General features: G+C 42.8%; 1 protein-coding gene across 3 annotated transcripts in view; it reads left to right on the forward strand.

Annotated features, from left to right (window-relative positions):
• The window catches only part of LOC306733456 (unconventional myosin-VI-like), a gene marked incomplete at its 3' end in the record, with an annotated part of 81,866 nt that overhangs the window by 38,726 nt on the left and 28,498 nt on the right, over positions 1 to 14,642 (forward strand). For all 3 annotated transcript variants that reach the window (XM_079214694.1, XM_079214695.1, XM_079214696.1), the window contains exons 20-24: positions 7,535 to 7,665; positions 7,753 to 7,830; positions 8,697 to 8,826; positions 11,801 to 11,891; positions 12,965 to 13,115. In XM_079214694.1, the coding sequence (XP_079070820.1) occupies positions 7,535 to 7,665; positions 7,753 to 7,830; positions 8,697 to 8,826; positions 11,801 to 11,891; positions 12,965 to 13,115 (581 nt within the window). The remainder of the gene's footprint in view (positions 1 to 7,534; positions 7,666 to 7,752; positions 7,831 to 8,696; positions 8,827 to 11,800; positions 11,892 to 12,964; positions 13,116 to 14,642) is intronic.

Consider the following 14,642-nt stretch of genomic DNA (forward strand, 5'->3'; position numbering starts at 1 on the left):
ACCCCAAACCTTAGTTAGTTATGACCCCTGACCCATGAGAGGATCCTGCAGGACAGCTTCTCAGCCGCCTGATTCACGAAGAGATCTAATCTGTTCTACACATCTTAACGGCCTGCTTCTTGCGATCTGTACCTTCACACTGTCGACCGTTTAGGACTATAGGAGCCCATACTCGACTTCTGCTTTACTGCTGTGTCAGGCTGAGGCTTGCTCACCGCAAGGCCTCACAGTTTATTATTGTGTCCGGATTATTGGTCTTCTACTCTGACACCATATAAGGTCCCTTTGGGTTAGAGCAGACGGTGACAGGCCAGGGCTCCACGTTGATAAGAGATTCACATCAAAACAGCAGGCTGTCCAACTATATATATATATATATATATATATATATATATATATATATATATATATATATATATATATATATATATATCTCGGGATATATTATATAGTTGAAAAAAGAGTTAAAGGTGTTCCTGTGATTTAAAATGTATTACTCTGGAACAGGTCCCCTTTTCCTGGGGAGTCCTTGAAAATTATTTATTTATATATAAAATTGTACTAAAAGTCAAAACTAAAATACCAACTAACTGAAAATTACAAACCATGATAACCTTGAATGGTGCATGTAAAGCTTGTTTCTAGTGGGTAATGAACATTACACTATGAAAGGTCTCGTGAACAGCAGTGAGTCAGCGTCTGGTCTGAACGTGGTTGGTTTTCATTGGTTTTGGTTTGTTTTGGTTGGCGGTCGCTCTCCTCACCGGCCGGCCCTCTGACTCCTCTCTTCTGTGTGATCTCTGTGTTCAGGATGCGTCAACACACCTACCGTCAACATATCCTGTTTTTAGCATTGCCCCTTCCACCCACACCAACTGTTGTTTGGTAGAAAGTACAAGTCCACAGAACAGTGTCTTCACCGGGGGGAAAAATAAAACCTGTGAATAAACACAAACAAGTCCACAAGCCCGGAGCGGGGAGATAGAGAACCAAGGACGAGCTGGAAGTGACTCACCAGCCCCAACATTTACCACCAGCGAACCAAAGTTCACCTCATTGGTTTTAAGAAACTTTATTGAGAACCTTTGAAGTGTTTTTCTTCCACTTAAAATCCATTTTGATTGCACAATTTAATGGTTAGAGAATTTCAATTTCAATTTAGTTATAAAATTAACAAAAATAACCAGATACGGCTGCTGTTATTTCCTGTGTTTTAGATCTGTACTCCTGTCTTGTGATGCTGCTTTGAGACTTTGAAACCACTTTCTTAAACTTATCCCCAAATCAAAAAGCCCCCCCTCTCCGATTTGGAAGAAAAGAAATGATGAGCTCGGGTTTAATATCCTCAGAGACTCCGATTCTGCGCTCGAGCACACGGACCCAACGATGCCCTGTTCAGGTGCGGCACCCCGCCGCGTTCTTCATCATTCTTATTGGACTAGGAATCAAAGCGTCGATAGTTTGGATGAGAGTGGGGAGACCGACGGGACCCCGCCGGGTTCAGAATGGGAATGTTCAGCGAACAGAAAGTCCTCATCCCAGAGCAACGTCGCTCAAGTCCCTGTGGCTGTCAGATCTGCCATGTGGAATATGTATTTATTTATTCATAATTATTTTGTTTATTAAGGTTAATGTGTGGGCTTAAAGGGTTAAGACTTTTTTTATTTCATATTTGTTTCTTAAAAATCAGCCCAACTTGGTCTGAAACTCCTCCCTTTGCTTGTCTGTGGATTAATAATATTGAATTGAATAGAAGTCCATTCACCATTTTAAATATATAAAATAATACACTCAATCCAGAAGAGATGTGTGTGTGTTTATAAACATGGATAGTAGTGCTTCTGTAAAGAGATTCCCTCAAAGCCTTTCGTGGGAATAACTTTAATTTACTTTGAGAAGACTTTAAACTGTGCTCCTTCTGTCTGCACTGCGGTGTTGATTTATGTGTTTTCCTGATTAACGGCTCGTGTGAGAATTACGTTTTTTTAAATCGCTGTACAAGCAATAATAAAATCCAGGATTCTATGATACGTGTGACACTTATCCTGAGAAACTCTGTCCTTAATCTGGTAGATTTAACAAACCAAATACAAGAACATGAACATAAAAAAATAAGATTTCCATTGTAGTTTGGAACCCCGTCAACCAGATTGAATTGCATCCTGAGACGGGGCTGCATTCTGTGACCAGAGCAGCGGGGAGCTCGCTCTTTGAGGGTTTAATTAAATGAGTAACATATTGGAGCTGTGTGACTTCCTTTCCTTTTGTGTTAGCTTTCTGTTACCATCTCTTATATTAACGGGTCGGTTTTGACCCATGTCTTAAATCAGCTGTAAAATACACTAAAAACTATTATCCATCAACTCATTTGTTTCTCATCTCTTGGTTACCATGTTATGCCGTGTTCACACCAAAACAGTTGCGAAATATTCACGTCCAGATTACATGTTAAGTCAATGCACAGCCGCGTTAGGTTGCGGAAAAGCGAATTTTTCGCCGGGTGTCGCGATAGAAGCGAAACGGCGTCGCAACGCCGCTTTTTCGCTTTTTCGCTGGCGTTCAAATATTTCAACTCCAGCGAATAATTCGCATGACGCGGAGTTGCGAAAGCCAATCAGCGTTGAGAAGCTCCGCCCGGCATCACCGCCGTTACTGAATGAAACTGCTGGCCCGCTGAAGGAGCGCTGGAAACGACTTCACTCAGACACTCGTCCTGGAGGAGTCGGAGCTGAGTGCGACTACGGATAATGTTATGAACCCAGACACAGAGGTGGTTGATGTTCCGACGTGTGTGGGACTTCCTCAACAAGTATAAAGCAGAACTAGTGGTTATTTACCTGGTGGATGAAGGAAATAGTAAATGTTTTCAAGACAGAGATAAGCCCCGCCCCCTTTCCCCAGCGATGGTTGCGAAAAAACGGATTAACCACATAGAGCGTAGCCACCAATGTAAAGAAATGCTCTCGCTAGGGCTGCAACAACGAATCGATAAAATGGATAAAAATCGATTATCAAAAATGTTGCAACGAATTTCGTTATCGATTCGTTGTGTCGCGCGATTATTACGCCGGGCAATAAGTCGCGGAGAAGAAAAAAAAGAGCGGAGCAGAGCAACTGGCCAGCCAGCGTTTCTGAGATTGGAGTGAGACACGAGTAAAGCTGAGGTTGTGATGTTCTCAAAAATAGAAGATCTTTGACAAGTCAAGTCTTGGCCAATCAGCGTCTTCATGTTCCTCAAACTTGTTTTTAATGGAAGCTAGTCAGCTTGCTATCACGTTAGCTAACGTGTTTGGTTGTGTATTGTCGTTAAAGTTATGTTATGTTCCGTTACAGTTCAGTCTTGCTTGTAAAAAAACGTAACGTGATGAAACATGCCGTAACCCCCCGGTCTGGTTCAGTTCACGCTGTCTCTCGTTAACGTTAAACCGGCGGATCTGGCTGCAGGTTTTTTTTTTTTTTACTCAAAGTAGAATGAAGCAAATCACGTAGTTGGGCTTAGCCAACAACGTGACGTCGTGATCATAAGAGACCCAGAATGAAAGAGTTTAAGGAAGAGGACGCTCTATATGGAGCAGTACAGCTTCCCTTTGTCCCAGTATTTCATACATATTGATAAAGCAGGGTATGTAAATGCAGCCTCTGGAGGGATCAATTACAGTAAAAAGGGCTCACATTTGGCAGATGTAAAGCATACATGTGTATGTTTTTAGTGTTAGTCCATTTTGTTGTTTTAATTAACAGCTCAGGGATGTTCAAGGAGCAACCTGTTTGTGCACTTTCTGAAGATGTTTTGCACTGTCACTTCTGTTTTTGAATAAAGGGTTGGAAATGAACGCTTTTTTGATAAAAACATTTTTTTATCCAATTAATCGAAAAAATAATCAACCGATTAATCGATTATTAAAATAATCGTTAGTTGCAGCCCTAGCTCTCGCTGCTTCTGTCTGTCTTTTCTCCGTCATTTTTCTCCTCCATGATGTTTAGAGAACTTGCCTCGCGTCGGGAAATTACCGACGTAATTATCTCTGACTAGAAATTATCATGATTTTGTGGTCAAACCCTTTTCATTCCTCACCTCATTTTAGGGAGGAAGTGACGTGTGTGTTGTCGTTCGTTATGCTAGTGTGGGGGATGCTACGTGAGCTTGTTAGCTGTTCCGTTTGAGCTAACGTTACTGTTAGCGAAGAGCCCCGTTGCAACACTCAAGCAATACACCTGCAAGTTAAGGAAACCAACGTCTGCGAGTACAATATCGGACGTTACAATATCAAAGTTTACACGAACATGTTTGGTAACTGTCAAGCTTGAAATGACAACTAACGGTCGCGCAATTTAAATCTACCTGTTATTTTTAAGTGCGCACTGATATGGAACGCTCTAAATGTAAACAGGCTGTACAGTACTTTATGGCTGAATAAAGTACACCTCGTGACTCACTCTCAACAAATCAGAATGCTTGATTTGATCTACCCGTATTATAAAAATAAATAGAAGGTTGTTGTGTTACCTGACTGTTACTGAGCGTCATGAACACATCTCTTAAATAAATTTGTTTTATTTTTTTTTTCATTTTAATATTATAAACTATAGTAAAATCTATGGTGTTACGGGTCAATTTGTATATACATTAGGGATGGGCAAAGTTGAAAAAATGTACGGTAGCTGATTAATCGCATGATTTTTCTGCGATTAATTGCATTATGCGCCAAGTTAAATAAATAAGTAAAAACTAGTGTATTGTGTGCTTTTATTTTAAAGTAATGTTATCAGAACAATATAACAGACACTCTGGAGCAACAGCAAGTTAACAACATCAAAAATACCATCACAATATCATTACATCAAAAATACATGCTAGGGAAGAAAAAAGATGTATTTTATTTTTGTAATGCTTCTATATGACTGGTCATTCAATAAAATCTTGTATTTATTTTCAGATGTTATAGATTATTTTATTCTAATGTAAAACAGCTTAATATCATGCTGAAAAAGAAACATTTGTCTTTTTATCAGGGAACAACATAAACAGTCTGTTCAGTAGTAAGGGTCCCTGTGAGGGACAAGCCACTCCTTCTTTTGTTCATGTTCAGTGTGTTGCTTACCTTTTAAAGATGTATGTTAAAGACCAGCAATTCATTAACTTTATACAAAAGCAATCAGTGCTTTTGATCTTGTTCAGTTTTTCTTACTCAGTGTGAAAAGTCCAGTCTGTGTTGGCTTGAACAAGTGCACTGAAGTCTGGTTGAATGAGGTGGAGATGGGAAGCTAACAAGGAAAAGGCTAAAAAGTACTTTTTTTCAGCAATAGAACTTTAATACAAAAATGAAAAGCAGAACAAACACAGAACTTTCACCCAGGTGACCGCTGTTCATGTCCCGCGTGAAACCAAACGTTAACGCTGACGGTGCGTTTGTGATGTAGTCCGCTAGCGACGCTTGTTTGTTCACATACGTTAGTTACGCTGCTCCTTACGTCACAAACAGTGAGCTTTCTTTCGCGCTATAACCAAGGAGTTTTGCTGCCCAAACCTTAATCTGACCCGCCAGGTGGTTTTCTACACAGAACCCTCCTCCGGGAAGCTGTCATTGGATAAACCATCATACAAACTGTTGTCTAAACCAGTTTGGAGAAGAGAGGAAACTTTTCCATCTAGAAAAAGCCTTTGTCGTCCTTTGCTCTTCTTCCAGTGAAGAAACACTCCAGTTCTCAATGAACCGATGCTGTTGTAGCATCTACGCTAACACAGCTAAGCCCCGCCCCTAGCTGCTCCTCACAGGATGCTGATTGGTCCGTGCTCTGGTTCACCACCTGACGAGATGACTGCTAGACTGGAATAAGAAGCGTTTTTAAAGCTAGATCATGTATCTAGGTTAAGTGTTTCCTTATTAAAATGACTCCAAGATCAACATGCACACTTTTAGAAATGGCCTTGATGTAATGGTTGTCTTGAGTAAGAGCGGCACGGAGATAAGCGTAACATTCGGGAAACAATTGTACAGCAATTATAACAGGCGGTCTCATACGAGAGACGTGCACCTCAGGGGCTGTAATTAGTGTTCATCTTTATCTGAATACACAAGAGGAAGGTCGTGCTATCACAGGTGGGAGACGGAGGAAGTTCTAATGTGCTTTCCAAGTTTCCTCTCCAAAGAATTGGCATTGAAACTCATCAGACGGAGTTCATCTATTGCAGGATTTACCCACTAATTTAAGCAAATACAACACGTCTGCCTCCAGCGATGCGTGATGATACTTCAAAAGAATCAACGTTGAAGATGCAAACTGAACAGACTGGAGAATCCAACTCTGATTATTGTGTTTGTTTATACAAAGAAAAAGGGTCAAATATCACTTCCCCCAAGCTGGTCTCTTCAGACAGATCACATCAGGTGGATGGATGGATGATTATGTAGGTTGTAGAATGGATGGATGGATAGGTAGATAGGTAGGTTGGTAGATACTTTATTAATCCATTCATCCATTTTCAGCTGCTTATCCGGGTCGGGTCGCGGTGGCAGCAGGTTCAGCAGGCCGACCCAGGCTTCTCTCTCACCCGCAACACTTTCCAGCTCATTCTGTGGGACCCCGGGGTGTTCCAAGGCCAGCCAGGAGATATAATCAATCCAGCGTGTCCTTGGTCTTCCCCGGGGTCTCCTACTTTATTAATCCCACAAGGGTAAATGTTTTCACTACAGCATCATTTATACATGCGCAATTAAAAAAAAAGCACAATATATAGAAAAATAATCAATTATTCAAGCTGCAGACATTTACTTATGTTCATTATAATTACAATGAATGACATTTCTTTATGATTACCACCTGCTAATACACTAAAGCAGGTTGGACCCCATACGTTTCATGCATATTCCTCCTTGTTGCATTTAGTGTTGAAATGTGTTTTTACTGTAACTGAAGTCTGTTTCCAGGGATAGATGTCGTCTATTTTTTGGTAAAAATATGAATCCAATTAGGTGCCAACATCAGCACATAACATTTGTGTTCTTGGCATCGTGCTAACGTTTGTGTTATAACGTTAACGTTGGCAAAAGGCTAATTGTTATTACGTTAATATGCTGCCATGTTGGATTTCCGCTGATGTTCCAGAATCAGTGTCTGCATTGAAGAAGCAGCAGATCTCTACACTGCCTTTCCCTCGTGCTCTTTAATGGTTACGTGAAGCTGAATGTGCGTAATGTTGTGCAGGAGATCGACACACAAACACTTCCTAGAAAACTGCTCCTGAGGCGACTCAATGGCATTTTCAAACCGTAGCCAGAGGAATGCCAAACGGAATGCCAATTAGCAGCATCTGTCTGCTCTGAAATTAGCCCTTTGATATCAGCTTTCCTCACAAAATGAGAAATAAAGAGGGTATGGGGGTCTGCGTGAACAAATATTATTATAATAATATTGATTTGTAGTGCTGGTCATACCCTATTTGTACAAATAATACCATTCCAATTAAGAAGAAGGATCAACTGAAGGACCTTGACCTTGATTTTCTCTCTTTGACTCCCTGCGGCCTCTGCAGGCATGGTGTCGGTGCTGGACCTGATGCAGGGCGGCTTCCCCTCCAGGGCTCCCTTCCACGAGCTCTACAACATGTACCAGCAGTACATGCCTCCGAAGCTCACCCGCCTCGACCCGCGCCTCTTCTGCAAGGTCGGTCCTCCGAAGTGAGCGTTTGTCACCGCCGCCCCGCAGCCACGTCTCCGTGCTCATCGATGCTGCTCCGTGTTTGTTTTGCAGGCTTTGTTCAAAGCTCTGGGGCTGAACGAGAACGACTACAAGTTCGGGCTGACCAGAGTGTTCTTCCGGCCCGGGAAGGTGAGACCCTCTTTTCTTTCTTTTTTATCCTGCTCTATCCTCCCCTCGCGCTAGCTAATAATGCTACTGTTCCCCAAAAGGAAGCCAATAGATCCGGCGGGAAAGCACATTATTCATTTTGGCTGCTGAGGTGAGATGAGGTTGTTTTTTTTAAGAACAAGAGGCAACAGATGTGGTGTTTTATTTTGTTTCCCCAACAGATGAATAACTCACACATTTGGGTTAGACTTGTGGTTTCTCTGTCTGTCTCAGAGATCCTCGGTATACAGCATGAAGGACAATCTGTAACTGTGACTCTAGATTCAGCTCCGAGCGCGGAATAGATACCGATGTCCTCTGGAGCGCAGGCTGAACTGTGATGCTTTCATTGCTCTGAAGTTTGCTCCGGAGGCCGAGATGCCCCTCCAGAAGAGACTTAGCATCACACGGTTCTTGTAAATAAGGGTTCCAGCCCGCGAGGAGCCAATGATGGTGGAGCGCAGACCCACAGTCATACTGGTCTTTGTCATAATAAATGCTGCTCGGAGGCTTTCTAGCCGTGAGCGCGATGGGCAGGAGCTTCATAAATACATACCTTCATGCTTCTGGTCGTGATTGGATTTTCACATGCAGATGTTTATCCATATGAATAATCCATTTCACAGTTTCCATCCTCACTGATCACAGGACCGCGAAGGATTTATATGATTCCTGCTTTTATTTTGTAAAAAAAAATAATATATAAATATTCAGAGAGAGACAACCTGCTATTCTCTAAGATAATAAAGTCTCAGAAATGATCTGAGAATAAAGTCACCTCCTTGCTCACACTGCTGTGACCTTGTGCACACTGCTCTGACCGCCTCGTGCACTTTCCTCCGTTTCAGTTTGCGGAGTTCGACCAGATCATGAAGTCGGACCCGGACCACCTGGCCGAGCTGGTGAAGAAGGTCAACACGTGGCTCATCCACAGCCGCTGGAAGAAGGTCCAGTGGTGCTCGCTGTCCGTCATCAAGCGTAAGCAGCTCACGGCGCCTATCTGTTGGTTCCCATGGGGAATTCTATTCTAAATTACTTAACGGTGGCTTAACTTTACGTCTCTTCATATTTTCACCAATCTTTCTCTTTATCTCTCTTTATATTTACACCAATCTTTCTCTTCATATCAAGGGCGTAGGTTTGGTCTCAGCATTGTAGGGACCCCCCTTTTTCCACCCAAAAAATGTGTCTGGAGCCGCAAAAGCTATTTAATATCACAGCTTATAAAGTTGTGTATATATAGTCATATTATACATACAAAAGCTATAGTTTGTTGTATTTATGAAATCATAGAACAAGAATAAAGACAATTATTGACATTGCTATTTTACCTGTTATAACTATCAAACTCTTATGAAGAGGAGAAAAAAAATATACTGTCATGTGTTGACTATGAGACTACACAAAACTATGCAGACCCAAAGTCCTATCAATATTTGTGGCTAATCTGGTAGGGTGCTCATCCTTGGACTGCAAGGTAGCAGGTTCGATCTCACGTGAGGTTTATATTTTAAACGCATATCTTTTGCTACGTTTACACTGAGCGTTCCTCACTACGCTGGAATTTTAGAGCACCGCAAACGGAGGAGGACGGATTCGTCTTTACTAGCGGACGCCTCAATGTCTCATGAGCTGCCACAGAACCAGCAGCAGTACTGGAGTTTGAGGCTCCGGAGTCGCAGGTTGCCGACCCCACTTCCTCAACCTGGACTACATCTCTTTCTGCATGTTCATATTTTCACCAATCTTTCTCTTTATATTTACACCAATCTTCCTCTTTATGTTTTCACCAGTTTTTCTCTTTATGTCTCTTCATATTTACACCAATCTTTCTCTTTGTCGCTTCATATTTTCAGCAGTCTTTCTCTTTATGTTTCTTCATATTTTCACCAGTATTTTTCTTTATTTATCTCACTTTCTATTCTGTTTATCGATCAAATCTAAAATGGAATGAGCTGACCATATTTCCGAAGCATATCTTTATATCCTCATATCCCATTAAACATTAAATAAATGCCTCTCATGCAGCAGTTAAAGAAACTCATTTGATTCCCTAGTAAAGCATTGTGTGTTCAGTGAAATGAAAAGTCATTACTTTGGTTCAGTTATCGACGGCCAGACATTAAATATTCTGAGGCCGTAACCAGATGAATGAACTTGGCAGCCGGCAGCGACGTAATCGATCTCCGTCTCTATTTATCTTCCCTCCTTCATCTCTCCAGACCTCCCTCTTCTTCGTCTTTTAGCTCTATCGTTTCCTCACTTCAGTTCAAAGGTGCTTCATTGGCTCAACAGGAACAATTATAATAAACACAAATTTGGAGAGGGATGACATCACGAACAATGTTTACAGGAAGTCAGGACCGTAGCGGAATATAAAGCAGATTAGTGGATGCAAACGGTTTAAATTTAAAAACAAGAATGACATGGCCAGTCGACACTAGTTATTGTGACGTCGTCTCTTTTGTGTGTCATTGTCATAACTGACCGTTTTACAGCCGGCGTCATCAGGAATGAGCCGAGTCAGCGGGCTTCAAACTTACTGACTTTATTTTAAGTTAAACGTGTTTCTAAAGCTTTCTGTCGTGTCATTTGTTCTTAAACGCAGCTCTCATTTTATTTGAATATGAGCGATGAACATTTACTTAATACTAGAATTTATTTATATTTCATCCAGTTACATTTTGAAAACGTGTTGACGGCTGTAAAACTGTTCGTTATGACAATTATACAGAAATGTCTTTATTTCAGGTTTAAACCGTGACTTTTTTTTGGGATCAGTTGATAGTTTAGCGAGGGTTTACCATCTAGTTAAAACACTTTTCACAACATGTATCATCCTTTCATTAAGTCACGTGAGGCTGATTGTTCGCCTAAAAAAATATTCCAGTGTTGAAGAGAAACCATAATCATATTGTGGGTTATTTTATAATGATGTGACAATCAGAATTTCAAAACATACAGACGCATTCCGCCGGTAGAAATCGATCCTGCGCGTATAAGCAGGACACAGAACACCACACACTGTGAATAAATACTCAATGCAGTTTGAGGTAACAGACTACAGAAAATACATCTCCACTCTGACAGTGATGATAACTGTCTTTATTAGTAGTAGTAGTTTAACACTATTAAATATACTGGCGCAGTCATCAGAAACCGACGGTGCTTCAGAGGAAAGGACGTCTCATGTCTGTTAAAACATATTTCCTCGCGTCTTCTCTCCTCGCTTGGTTTCCTTGCGTCTCTCTATGCATCCCTGGTGGGAGGGACTAAGACGCAAGGAAAGGACGCAAGTGAGGGAAACGGGGATGCAATTTAGAGACTTGGGATGCACCCTAGAGACTGATCACATGATCTACTGATCACATGCTCTACCGGTCACATGATCACATGTTCTACCGATCACATGATCTACTGGATACTGGAGGATAAAACAGTTTTCTACTACTCTGCATTTCCAACTTTCTTGGCGCCGCTGGTTTGAGCTGCTTTGTTACTGCAGTAATGAGTCGGTCCATAAGTAACACATTGTTCTTGCTCAGTCGATACATGAGCGGTGCAGAACCCCACAGGCCAAAGATCGATTGATCGGTTGATCATCAGTCTGCACTGAGTTGGACTGAAGCGGAGAATTCCAGAAAAAACCTCCTAATGGATCTGGACCTGGAAGGCTCTGGTCCACAGGGTCCAAGAGTCCACCCTCGGGGAGATGTGGTTATGGACGTAGAATCACAGCAGACCATGTTGAAAAGGCTTTAAAGCAGGGGTGTCAAACTCATTTTAGTTAAGGGGGCACATGCTGCCCATTTTGATCTCAAGTGCGCCAGACCAGTAAAAAATCACAGCATAATAACGCATACATAATGACAATAGTTCTCTATGTTTAAATCATTGGTAAAGGTTTTTGGATGATAAACCCTATTTGTTCTGTCTGAATGTCTGTCTGTAGTGAAGAACAAGATCCTGTATCGAACAAGCGCCTGTATCAAGATGCAGAAGACTGTTCGGATGTGGCTCTGCAGGAGAAAACACAAACCTCGGTGAGTGTTCAGTCTTCTTCCTTCTCCCCACTCTGTCTTTCTACTTCTCCTCGCTACCTCATCTTGTACTTTCGCTCCTTTCCTCATTCTCCGTCTTCTGTTCTTCATTTCTGTCCTCCCTCGCCTCCTTCCCTTTCTTGCCCTCTCTGTCCCCTGCATCTTTTCTCTACCGTTCTATTCTTCACTACATCGTTTTCTTTTATTTCTCCTCCAAATCCTTTCTCTCCCTCTTTACCTTCTTTTCCCATCATCCTCTTCCTTCCTGTCCATCCTCAGTCCTTCCTCTTTTCCATACTAATCCATCGACCTCTTCTTCTGTCCCACCTTCCATCCTTCCACTCCCTTCCTCCATCCTTCCCTTGCAGATGCTGTCCTCTTCCTCACCTTCCTTCCCTTGCGCATTACATGCCTCTCCTTCTTGCTCTCTCCCTGCCTCGCTTCCTCCAGTTCCTCCCTCACTCCCTCCTCCTCCGCCTCTTCTTCTTCTTCAATATCTGCCACTTTCACAGCTCAGCAGTGTCAGTCTGCCTGCGCGCGCGCGTGCGCGCACACACACACACACACACACACACACACACACACACACACACACACACACACATACACACACCGGGCGATACATGCAGCTCTGCTTATTACCTTCGATATATGGCGATAAACAGTGAAGGAGGGGGAGGAGGGAGAGGGGGAAGATGTTGTTTTCGGGGGAAGAATTGATTTCTCTTCTTCCTCTGCAGGTTTTTAGTCTGACCTGGTCCAAGCTAACAGGATGTGTGATATTACATGTTAATGAGGGGGCGGAGCTTCAGATTTAGTCAAACAACGTGAAATGACACCCAAGTTTACATTTTTTGGTGATTTGAAGTCCAAAGTTTCGTCCAAGTCCTACACTTCCTGGTTTTAGCCCTATAAAAAATGGTATGTTTATATATGCTAATGACATTATGTTTATATATGTGCTAATTCAGATACATTTCCAGAACATTGGAATGAAGGAAGATTAACGTTTGGTGGATGTTAGAGCTGCTTAAGTGAAGATTTGACGTGTGTGTGTGTGTGTGTGTGTGTGTTAGAATCGACGGGCTGGTCAAGGTGCGTAACCTGAAGAAGAGGATGGGCCGCTTCAACGAGGTGGTGGCCGGGCTGAAGGAGGGAAAGCAGGAGATGAGCAAGCAAATCCAGGACCTGGAGACCGCCATCGACTCCATGATGGACACGATCAAGGTGAGGGAGACTCAAAGACAGGCTCACAGACAGACACCCACACAGACTGACTGACTCACAGACAGACATTCGTCCATAAAGGCCGCTCTCCCTCCGCGTCCTTCAGCAGACTCTTTGTTGGGGTTTGTCTCCTAAAAAGAAAAGTATGATTTCCACCCCGTGTTTGACAGAAGTCTCCGCCTCCTCCCGGTGAGTGACTGGCAGCATGAAATTAAACCGCACACCGGAGCAGTTTGACTGACAGCTGGTGCTGCAAGATGAAAACAGAACAGATTTGATCCCCGTCACAAAAAATAATATATTGAACGATAAAAGTCCAGCTTGCGATGTTCTTTCCAATTTATAAACCGTTTATATAACTTTCCATGTGGACAGAGATTCTTAACTTTATGAGTCTCTGATTCATTAACTATGTTCACCAAATATTCAGTTCTGTTGCCCTTAGACTGTTGCCCTTATGCCGTGTTCACACCGGACGCGACGCGAATTTGCGGCGCCGCGTCCACCGCCGAAGTTTACTCGCGCGAGTAGAAAGAGGGTGTTCACACCAAACGCGAATTTGCGGCGCGACCAAATGGGCGTGGCTTAGCTCTGTTGCTTGCCTCTGTGAGAGACAAGCGACGGAGCTTTCATTTCCGCTATCGACCATGGAATAAATAACCACTAGTTCTGCTTTATACTTGTTGTGGAAGTCCCAAACATGTCGGAACATGAAACGCCCTCGTATTTGGGTTCATAACATCCTCCGTAGCCGCACACAGCTCGGTGAATTTCACCGACTCCTCCAGGAACTGCGTCTCGCGTATCTCTGTAAAACGATACCGATTATGCCATCCACCATGGAAATAACCACCAGTTCTGCTTTATACTTTTTGTGTAAACTCCACATATATCGGAACATCAAACTCCATGGTGTCTGGGTTCATAATATTATCCGTAGTCCCACAACAGCGTCTCAATGAAGCCGCTGTCAGCGCTGGTTCAGGCGGAGCAGCAGCAGTTTCATTCAGAAACGGGGAGACGGCGGCGGTGACGGGCGGAGCTTCTCAACGCTGATTCTCAACGCTGATTGGCTGCCGCAACTTTGCGTCACGCAATTTCTCCGCCAGAGTTGGGATAATTCAACTCACGCGAATTCGCGCCGCGTCCTTCGCTTTGTTCGCCCCAGGTCAAACGTTCTGTTCGCGCCGCCTCCAACGCGTCTATCTCGCCGCACATTCGCAAATTCGCGCCGCAGCGCGTCTGTGGATTGACTTAACATGTAAACTGGTTGCGCCGCAAATTCGCGTCGCGTCCGGTGTGAACACGGCATTAGATGACCATAATTTACTAAATGAACATCATGCTGTATTGAAGAAGACTTGAAACTAGAGATTGAGACATAAACTCATGTTTACAATGTTTACTGAGGGAATAAATCAAGAGAGAAATAGTCATTTGTATAGACATACAGAGGAGTCGCCCCCTGGTGGTCAGGAGAGAGAATGCAGCTTTAACACATGAATAACAGTGGAACACGAGTGTCCT

Source organism: Taurulus bubalis (genome assembly GCF_910589615.1).
Source record: "Taurulus bubalis genome assembly, chromosome: 3".
Taxonomy (NCBI): domain Eukaryota; kingdom Metazoa; phylum Chordata; class Actinopteri; order Perciformes; family Cottidae; genus Taurulus; species Taurulus bubalis.